Source organism: Lepisma saccharinum, chromosome 9, assembly GCF_977018435.1.
Source record: "Lepisma saccharinum chromosome 9, izLepSacc3.1, whole genome shotgun sequence".
NCBI classification, from domain to species: Eukaryota; Metazoa; Arthropoda; class Insecta; order Zygentoma; family Lepismatidae; genus Lepisma; species Lepisma saccharinum.
Window position 1 is genome coordinate 35,258,291 of NC_139237.1, and position 10,416 is coordinate 35,268,706.

The following is a 10,416-nucleotide window of genomic DNA, read 5'->3' on the forward strand; positions in this document are numbered from 1 at the left end:
TCTGTGGAAGAAGTCAAATGCAGATTTTCACTAGATGCTTCAAAAATTGAATTTTTTGGCAAACATGCAATCTTGAAATGCATAATTGCAAATTCAATTAAATTGTAAAAAGCCGTTTATATGACACATTTGATCCAAATCCAGAAGTTTAACGTGTATCTCAAGTATGCACACAGATATAAATTATTGACCACTCCTAATATGGTAAACGTGCGGATGACGTATGGCGAGATGCGGCCAATCTCAGATTCCGTGGGCTGCAGGTGACTTGCACAGTGTGGCCGCTTCGCTTAGCTACACGTTCTAGGCTGTGGGAATACTGGAAGTGTGTTCCGTTGGTCCAAACCAAAACATTGTGGCAGTGTAAAATAATGAATAAACAATTTATCATATTATGAATGAAATACATTTTCTTTGCATACTTTAGTTATTGTTATATTTTCTAACTTTTATCCAATCTTTATACGAACATAATTTTCTCCGTATCATTTTATGTCGCTCATTTAAAAAGATTAAGTGCAACGATGAGCTTGATTTGATGAAGGCAATGAAATATCTTACCAAATATTCGAACCCGTGACTGTTGGCTTAGCAGTCTCCTTTGAATATAAAAATAACGTGCTTGCGATGTACAACAACAGCAATTTCATAACAAAGGAAAACAGCAAGAAAAAGTGCATGTAAGGGATCTTATGTATGTGTGCAAGTTCAGGCTATATGGTAGGAACACAAGAGTGACAAAAGAAAATCTGCATTTGTCAATTACAGCATCTGAACAATGCTTCTCTGTGCACAACAATTTGCTTTGGAACCAAATCTTTCAGCTTACTTTCTGTGTCAAAGCTTCTGGCTGAATGCAAAGTTTAAAGGGCTGCCGGCGGCATGTGGCAACAAAGTACACTTCGTCGTAGCAACGAGACGAAAAACATGCGAGCTGGTTGCCAAGAGAAACAATTCTGTCTGTCGTTTTCAATTCGCATAACATGAAAAGATAAGCCATAAAAATTGGATTTTTATTCCATGCTCATTATTTAGATATGGTTTGCATCGCCATTGGGCTGACCAATACCGAGATTGCAACACCGTTATTAAACATTAATATTGACTGTTCCACAAATGATAGCAACATTATATATGGCTGAGATATTTGCATATAAACAAGCTTGAATCACAAGAAATTTAATATTTTTACGACTAGTTTTCAAGAAGCTCCACACGATTGAATTCGACTTACATAAAACACACACGAAAAAACTACACTTTTACAAATATTTTTGTTTGAATAAAGAACAGACAGAGCTAAAATCAATTTGTCTTGCTTTTTTCTAAAAGTAGACACTTGTAGCTTTCCAATGAGGTATATTTGACTTTTTCCTCCCACGGAGTACAATTTTACAAGCACGTAAACAGAGGGCTCAATATTTTTGTCACGGATAGTAGCAATATATATTAACCTTTATCCACTGCATCTCTCTAGCGACTGTATTTTAATTGGAGTGGAGCTATTTCAAGCACAGGCTTTTCAAACTTGCCACAAAATACGAAAGAAATCATAATTGATGAAATTGGTTTTGTTTTCTTTCTTAAAGACAGGGCTTTTAGCGGAGGTAAAATTTATACATTGTGCCTCCCAATAATTAGTGTTAAACGAAGAACAAGAAAGTTGATTTTTTTTAAAAAAATTACATGCCCCTGGGCCCCCAATAGACCAAAGTGAATGAAAAATGTAGTAGTGGTACATTTCTACAACCGTAAACAGTTTCGTAGAAATCAGACTGATACTTCTTGAGTAAAAAAATAGTAACATTATATAAAGTGGCAGTGTTGCCAGTTTTGGAACAATGTCCAGAATTTCACTTCTAGCGTTGGATCTATGGACATTGGATGAACCAAATATGGAGGGAAGCATGACAGAAAACCACTCTATGAGGGTATGTAATGCAGGTACCGCAACTTTTCAAGCACATAATACCTTTAGGCATAAACTTCTGAACAAAAAGACAGAACTGAAATATAGTGTATAGTTTTAAAGAAATTAGTGTGCAGTGTGCTAACATGTGATCAGGGCAAATTTTGACAACCGGGCCTTTGCCCACACTTCCCCCCCTGAATCCTTAATTGTCAGACATTGCTTAAAATGTCGCTTTTTACTCATTCTTGCTTGTAGAATTTAATTTTATTTAAAAAGATGCAGTAGTTTTGAACATACAGCCACTTTTTTGAAATCTATCCCATAATAATATGATGGTAACGAAGGAAAACTAAGGGAAACAAAGGACTTTTTCGAACTTCACTTGTTATTGAAATTGAATTTAAAGTTATGGGTGCGTAAGCACTAAGGCTATTATGCACCTGTCACATTATACGGGGTCCAGCCCCTTATCATGACACATATTTTGTTGTAATGTTGGATACTTAAAATCTTAAAACATTCTGACTTAGGTTAAAAGCTGAGGCTGTAAAGGGGCACTCAGCACACACAAAGACAAAACACAGGACAACACACAGAATTATACTGGACATGTGGCCTCGTTAGTCTGCACAAAGCCATCCAGGGTGTACTATATGGAAGTGAGGAAACTTCGCTTGTTAATAGCAGTAACAATGGACATACTGTTTTGTAAATCAAGTATATCATACCTTCCTATGTATACTCAAGATCAAAAAAGACAGAACTGAAATATAGTATATATTTTTCAAGAAATGGCACATTAATTGCTGCCACACGCTGCTGGTTGAAATATAGACCATCAGGCATTAAAGGGTATACATGTAGCAGCCGAAATTTCGACCGTCAGGCAGCTAGAGGTTACTATCATAGTAACAGAGTGAATATAACACCATCAGAAATTTTAATATACAGTAATAGTTAATAATCTCATTCTCCCACAAAAGTTAAGATCTGAATATTACCTGAAACTTTCTTTTACTTCGTTGCCTCTTCTCTTCAGATGACACAAATGCAGTCAAGATATTTTCTGCCTCATGGCACAAGGTCCTAAAATCGTAGAAATTCTCCAATTTGTCTACGCATGAATGGCACACAAAGTTTGGCAGGTTGTCTTCCTGCGATACCTATAACAAAGAAAAAAATAAATAAATAAATAAATTCACAATCAATAACAACATATAAAGCACAGAAAATCAACATTATATTTACAAAATGGGGTAAGAATTTACAATACCGGACCCCTCCCCGATTTTTGTAATATTTTGCATACTCACTAATTGAGGCCTCCTAATCACGAATTTTGAGGTTAAAATTTGGGGGTCACGTGTAGAAATTGCAAAATAAGCGAAATTGAGTGGTCCGCGATCGGAACACAAACTTTTCACGGATAGCCCCACGAATCATTCTCGGTAAGGTTAGGTTAGGCAAACAAAGTTAAAATTAGGGGTCGTAGAACCCTGCACGGGTAGCCCCACAAACCATTCACGGTAAGGTTAGGTTAGGGAAGCATAGTTAAATTTGGGGTCGTAGTAATATCAGGAATATATCAATTTCATTCTAAAACGTAAAATATTGCAATAATCATTGTTTTTGTGGAGAAATCCACTGTTTCTGTTCCAATCGCGGACTACTCAATTTCTCATGTTTTGCAATTTCTACACGTGGCCCCCAAATTTTAATTTCAAATTCGTGATTAGGAGGCCTCCCTCAATTAGTGAGTATGCAAAATATTACAAAAATCGGGGAAGGGTCCGGTATTGTAAATTTGCTCCCAAAATGCAATATACTACCCTTGAATGTTATATTCTCCTGTACAGGGTGTCCATAAATTAAGTATCTATTTTGTTGAAATAGTGATTTTACTCGCAATGTTTTTCATGGTATACTTTTGTTACACATTAGTTTCAACATATGCACAATCCATATCACGACACATTTCCCATCTGCTGGCAGTGGCACATAAGATTATGTGGAGCATTGCATTCTAAGATCTTCCTTGAGTACAACCAAAAAGTCTAAGTAATAATTCCATGAGCATCTATGTAAAATTCTACTTTGCATTAGCCACCAGGCCAGATCACACTCTCCTTCGGCTCTTCGCACCCTGTGAAGAAAAATGTACCTCTTGATCTTTAATACTGCATGAAAACCACTTGCTCATATTTTTTTTATTTTTTGTTGAAGAACCATCTCTTATTGGGACTTGAACCTGGAACCACTTGTGACAGGAATGAGTCAAATGCTCAACATGCTCAGTCAGGTTACTCTTGACCCTCTGTACCTCCCCGAGAAAGTGAAACATTTTGCATGGTTCATGACGAATATGTTGCTTATGAACATTTTCATTGTTTTTAGCTTGCGGAAATGTGTTATTGTATCTTAGTGTGTTACCTTATCATGCAGCAGAACAGCCTGAAGGCTTCATGCAAGTGAATATAGCACCCAACATGACATTCCACAAGAGCAACTATAATCTTACGTCGTTAGGTTAGGATTGTTAAGTTTGGACTGATAGTTAATTTCAACATGCTCTTTTGCTATTTGAGTGTGCACACAAATGGTTTTTACTAATAAAAAGCAGTGAAAGTACTCCAAAATGGCAGGTTTTTACTTATGATGGCCATACTTTGGGATCAAATTATCTCTGTTACTTGTGTTTTCAGCATGCTGGAACCAATTTTATATTATGTACAACATCTAAATCTGTCAATTAAAAAAATCTTAAATATAATTCTGAAGGAGGGACAGGAGGCCAATGGCCCCTCAGCCAGAAGCATGATGATGTATATCCATGTATGTTATAAGTACATATCTGTTCAAACTTGGTTTTTCAATCAAACCCATGCATGGACAGATTAATTTCTACAATGAAAACTAAGTTGGTTAAAGTAAATTTTCCCACGACAGCATGAAGGCATGACATCATCAACCCACCCACACACCCAAAAGTTTCTTGAGAAAACTACTTTCTGAATCCTCAGATATCAGAATATGTTTCTATCTAACCAGTCCCGAGGAAAAAAGAAGGAAGAAACAAACAACATAATGATGTTTATATATTCACCAATCGGCCCAAGTTCAGACTGTTTAATTCACATTTCTTCATGGTGCACAGGCATTTTTGTTTTGTTCAATTCCTGTTTCTGTCTGTTAACACATACAGTTGGGTGTTTTAGAGATTACTTAATGCATGTATGGTTGACAATGGTTTCTCACTTCTGTATACTCCTATATGATTCTTCTATTGCAACTGGCCATTTGTTTATTGTCATCTCGGTTATGGACTGCTGCTGTCATCTGTGCAGCAGTTAGGTTACGCAAGTCAGGTTTAGGGCCCTTAATTTTAAAAAAAAATCTCTAAATGCTTTCATGGATGATTTGGTGGGCCAGGTTTAGGGCTTGTAACATTACAATAAATTCCCTCAATGCTTTCAACATCTCATCATGTTGGTGCTGGTCTCAAGCACGACATCCCTTTGAGCCTTGTGTCGGCAGAAGTCTGTGGAATGCCTTGTCAATGGGAAGTGCGGATATTTGCATAAGGTACCTTTTCCATTTTCTTTTCGCCAATAAATAAGACTTTTCAGAACTGCAAACAGTGCTGCACATAATGACGCATGGAAATAAAATTGATTGGTTACAGACGAAGACTGAGTGTCAAGCGAATTGCAAAGACCACTGGTGTATGTAGGGCAGGAACTGATGGGGCTACAGCCTCTCCAGAAGTTTCGAGACAAACAAAATGGGTGATGATGACCCTCCGTACCCCCCGCGAGAAACTTGAAAATGTTTAGTGGATTGGAAAGATTGTTATTCATATGAAAGTATCTTGTTGTTTTTAGCGTGCAGAGGTGTGTTGTAAGAGAATAATTAATGATTTTATGACATATGATTTATGACGCCACGCACGAGGAATGCATACATTGTTAAGTTAGGCCAGTTAGGTTTGGTTATCTTTAGCATAAATATCATCGATTGTCATTCAAAATTTCTCGTTGTTTTTAGCACGTGGAGATGCATTGTAAGCAAATAATTATGGATTTCATGAGGTGTGATTTATGAAGTCGCACATGAGGGATGCCTACATTGTTAGGTTAGGTTTGGTTCTCTTAGCATAAATATCGTTGAAGTGAACGTCGTGAGTGGAAAGTGTGCTACCAAACATGTTGTCAAGTTGTTCTACGATATTTCAAATTGAAGATTTCTTCAATAGAGAGCCTGCGTGTACATTCGTGAGTTGCCAAGAACAAGAAATGTGTGAAGTGTAGCAGACATTACTTTCAAAAATGTACACTTTCTTTCATGGTGATGGTAATTACGCATTATCCTTCGATATCTTGATTTCTTGCATGTGTGACGAAAATATCTTCAAATAAGTGGTGAAAGTCTGTGATGTGAATAATTGGATGGGAGCGATTTTACAATACCGGGAATTTCTCCATTTTGTTTGAAATTCGACATACTCACTACATTAGGGCTCCTAATCACGAATCTGAAGTTAAAATTTGGCGCTCACGTGTCAAACTTGCAAAATAAGAGGGTCAGTCATCGCAACCGACAATGCACAATTGCTCATTATTTATCGCAAGATTTTCAGTTTCGAATACTTAAAGAACGAAATATATATATTCCTGATATAACTACGACCCTAAAATTTAACTGTTTCCTAACCTAACCACGTGCCAATGGTTCATGGTGCTAGCACCGATGGTCTGTGGGGCTAGCCATAATTCAGGAATTTCTATACTTGAGCTCCAAATTTTAAGTGCAGATTCGTGATTAGGAGACCCAAATTAGTAAGTATCAGAAATTTCAAACAAATTGGAGAAATTCCCTGCATTGTTAAATTATACCGAGAATCATAGCAGTAATTGACAAGGATATTTTGCAATTTCTAGATTTGACCGCAAATTTTAACTGCAGATTCGTGATTACGAGGCCAAAATTAGTGAGTATGCCGAATTTGAAAGCAATTGGAGATACTTCCGGTATTGTAAATTCGGTACTTGTTTACTATCCTTCGGACACATTTATTTATTTTTACAGAAGAAACTACTTACCGTAACAAGTTCCTGTAGCATTGTCTAACATCGGGAAGGTGTTTTGTGTGATGTGGGAATGTTTCATAGCTGAAATTCATGTTGTTCGTTGAAAATTAATTCTCCGACGGAGAACCATTGGCACGTGGATAGGTTAGTTCTGTTAGGTTAGGAAACACAGTTAAAATTTGGTGTCGTGTTAGTATCAGGATCTAGAAATTGGAAATAATTGCGAAGCATTGGCGCTAGCCCCACGAACCATTGGCGCGTGGTTAGGTTAGTTCGTCTCAGGCAAGCGAAAAGGCCTATCAGAAAGACGTACTGGTAATGTGAAAAATTGCAATTAATTTCATCAAAACAACGTTGATACACCTTCAGGAATGTTCCGCGAAGCAGATACGTAAGTACGAATGTCAAAAATTGACGAAACGAAAAAATTAGAGGTGTCCGAAGGATAGTAAATTTTTACCGTAAATTCATACCTTTAAAATTCACCATTATAATTCTAACCATATCCGAAAATTAAACCTGCATATTGATGAATTCTGTTACAGTATTATGGCTTGAGACGAATGTGTGTATCTGTATATCGATTTGTTTTGTCTACTTACAAATAGTGGTCGCTAGGTTGTTTTGATCAAGTTATATTCAGAGTAGCAAGACAACAAACAGATAACAGCTGATAATCAGGACATTAAATCTTCAGAAGATTTCTTTAGATACTTCAAACATTAGATTAAAAATTTTAATCTTAAAGGATTGTAGGCTGTTAAGAAATATCCAGGAATTTTATTCTTTAAAGTTCTAGAACCTATCAACTTCTAAATGTTTTCGAAATTAATAGTGTCCACACAAACAACACAATACTCCTTACAACTTATTGAAAAAAAATAAAAAGCTTTATACATTTTATGGTAACATTATCGTATGAGGGAAACGGATTCCTTCAAATTTACAGGAGAAAGTACTTACGGAAATCATTTTCTTTAGCGTTGTGGAAGTTCCTGAATATAGATTTGATCCATTTTAATGTGAATGCATGTTGTTTTCTGCGAAAATCTCTGTCCGACACGCTGTTTCTGCTCCCGCCATTTGCTTTCTGCATGAGAGTGCAATGTTCCATGTGTTAAGATGATGCAACCCCGTAGCCAGTGTTTCAGCCTCGCCTTGTTTTCACTAGAACCATGTGTCGAGTATTTTTATTTTTTTTGGAACTCGTTTACAATACCGGACCACTCTCCAATTGCTATGAAATTTCGCTTACTCACTAATTGATACCTCCTAATCACGAATCTGCAAGTAATAATTGGCGGTCAAGTACGGAAATCGATAAAAAAACTAAATAAACTATGTTTTCTTGACGTAACGTAACCCTACCATAAGAACAGCAGCTCCACGGAACAAGCCATTTTCACCGAATGGGTGTCACTTATCGCACAACACTGTAGCAACATTGTGTTCTGACGTCACAGGAGAGAGCTCTTTCATGTTAGGCAATACAAGGTAACGCGCTCTTAGCGAAAATATTAATTTTTCTTTGTATTTATGCTAATGGAACCTAACAGGCCTAACCTAACCACGTAGGCATTCCTCGTCTGATGTCAATATTCAAGGTTGCATGATTGTTGTGCGTAAATAAAGTGCATTAACGAATTGCGAAAGAAAGATGGTTCCGAATTGCTGTATGGACAATGAACGTGGTAAATCGCAAGGTTATTTTACAAGTTCTACATGTAAATGCGACGTATTAGCATAATTTCAAATCTGGGCATGAAAGTAGATATTTTCCGGTGAACGAGGTTGCAACACTGCATAAGTCGACAAAACACTCTCAGAACGCCCCCTAAACCAGTACGCTATCACGGCCATAATGTGTTACAGATTCGAAACAACAAGTAACAGTAAGTACTCGTAAATCTAAGAAATAGACATTGATATGCATTATTTCACTTTAGGAAGTGTTCCACATTCGAAAATAACACGTTAGCAATGTATAGAAGTCCGAAATATATGATTCGTAGGTGTTTCCCTCATACGATAATAGTACCCATTTTATAAAAACCTTGGAAAACAAACTAAACGTTACACTCCATAATGATTTAAGTGGTAGAAATAGTTCAGCTCACCACAAATAACGTAAAATCTGCCTTTTTTAAAGGGTGTGTCGTCAGACTATACGACGAATGACATATTTCAAGTGTCAAACCGGTGCTATACATAAATTTACATAATAAAGCCAATTTTGAACTTACAATGAGTGAAAGACAGTTCAATATCTTTCCTTTAATATCTCTTTCCATTCCTTCTTCGTGAAATATGTTGACTTTCATACTGGTTTTCATTAAACAGAGTCTACACAAACTTCGATAATCAGATCCTAATTTCCTTTTCCGCAAGACGCTCATATCAGTCATTTTGGGACTCATTATTCATAAACTCCAATTATGACTCTGCGATGCTTCATATGTTTGAAGATATTCATATGCTATACGTTTTGTTTAACACTGCTAATTAACAGACTTCAACACAAATTAAAGACGTCCTTTACAAACCCCGTAAAGAGGGACGCGGACGCCAACTCCGAACTCGCACTCGCACAGCTGCAATGTATTAACAGATGATGCGATTTGTCCACATAAGGTTGACATAACACGTTGTAAACAGTTGTATTAAATTTATATTAGAATTTAAAACATATATATTATTCCTGTGGCATTCGCGTGAGTGAAGTAAAACTAACATAGTATCCTAAGTCCAAGTTTCAATTTTATATGAATAATTGGATATTGAATTTTCTTCTTTTTACAGCACATTTGCAAAGGAAGACAAATTCGACCGATTTCTTCAAACAGACTTCTTAATTCACTTCTTCATTTCTCTATCTTTCGAGAGAGGTAGAGAGAGAGAGAAAGAAAAAAGTAGTTTTTGAAAAAAATATATAAAATCTTAATCTACCGAAAAGATAAGCGATTATGTTATTTTCCGAAACTCAAAACAACAGTAAGAATCGCGGATTCTCGGGTTTGCCCCGCTTTTGATATTGTTCGTGTTTACCTTTCGGAACATCTGCCCCGATTTTCTTCGGAGCATAGGTAGGGTGACCAGACGTACTCTTTTATCCGGACATGTCCTCCTTTTTAGGTGTCTGTCCGGCGTCCGGGCGGATTTCTTAGAAATCTGTAAATGTCCTCCTTTTATGGAAAGAGTATAGCATTGACCATAGCAAATGTGCTGCATGGAGAATGCTTGAACGCATAACGATCAGAGGCGCAACCACGAATTTTTGTCGGGGGGGGGCAAGGACCATGATAAACGTACCAATAATAATAATAATACTAAAATGTTAATAAAAATAATATTAATACTAATAATGTTATTATAACATTATTATTATTATTATTGATTTGCTTTATTTTACTTCGCTTC

At 36.5% G+C, this 10,416-nt stretch overlaps 1 protein-coding gene across 1 annotated transcript in view; it reads right to left on the reverse strand.

Moving 5' to 3' along the window:
• The window catches only part of LOC145992369 (uncharacterized), a 36,441-nt gene extending 26,881 nt beyond the window's left edge, over positions 1 to 9,560 (reverse strand). Inside the window, exons 1-2 of the mRNA XM_083128752.1 lie at positions 9,243 to 9,560; positions 2,914 to 3,075 (exon numbers count right to left, since the gene is read on the reverse strand). Coding sequence (XP_082984878.1) covers positions 2,914 to 3,075; positions 9,243 to 9,416 — 336 coding nt within the window. The 5' untranslated portion in view covers positions 9,417 to 9,560. The remainder of the gene's footprint in view (positions 1 to 2,913; positions 3,076 to 9,242) is intronic.
• Between the last annotated feature and the right edge of the window lie 856 nt (positions 9,561 to 10,416).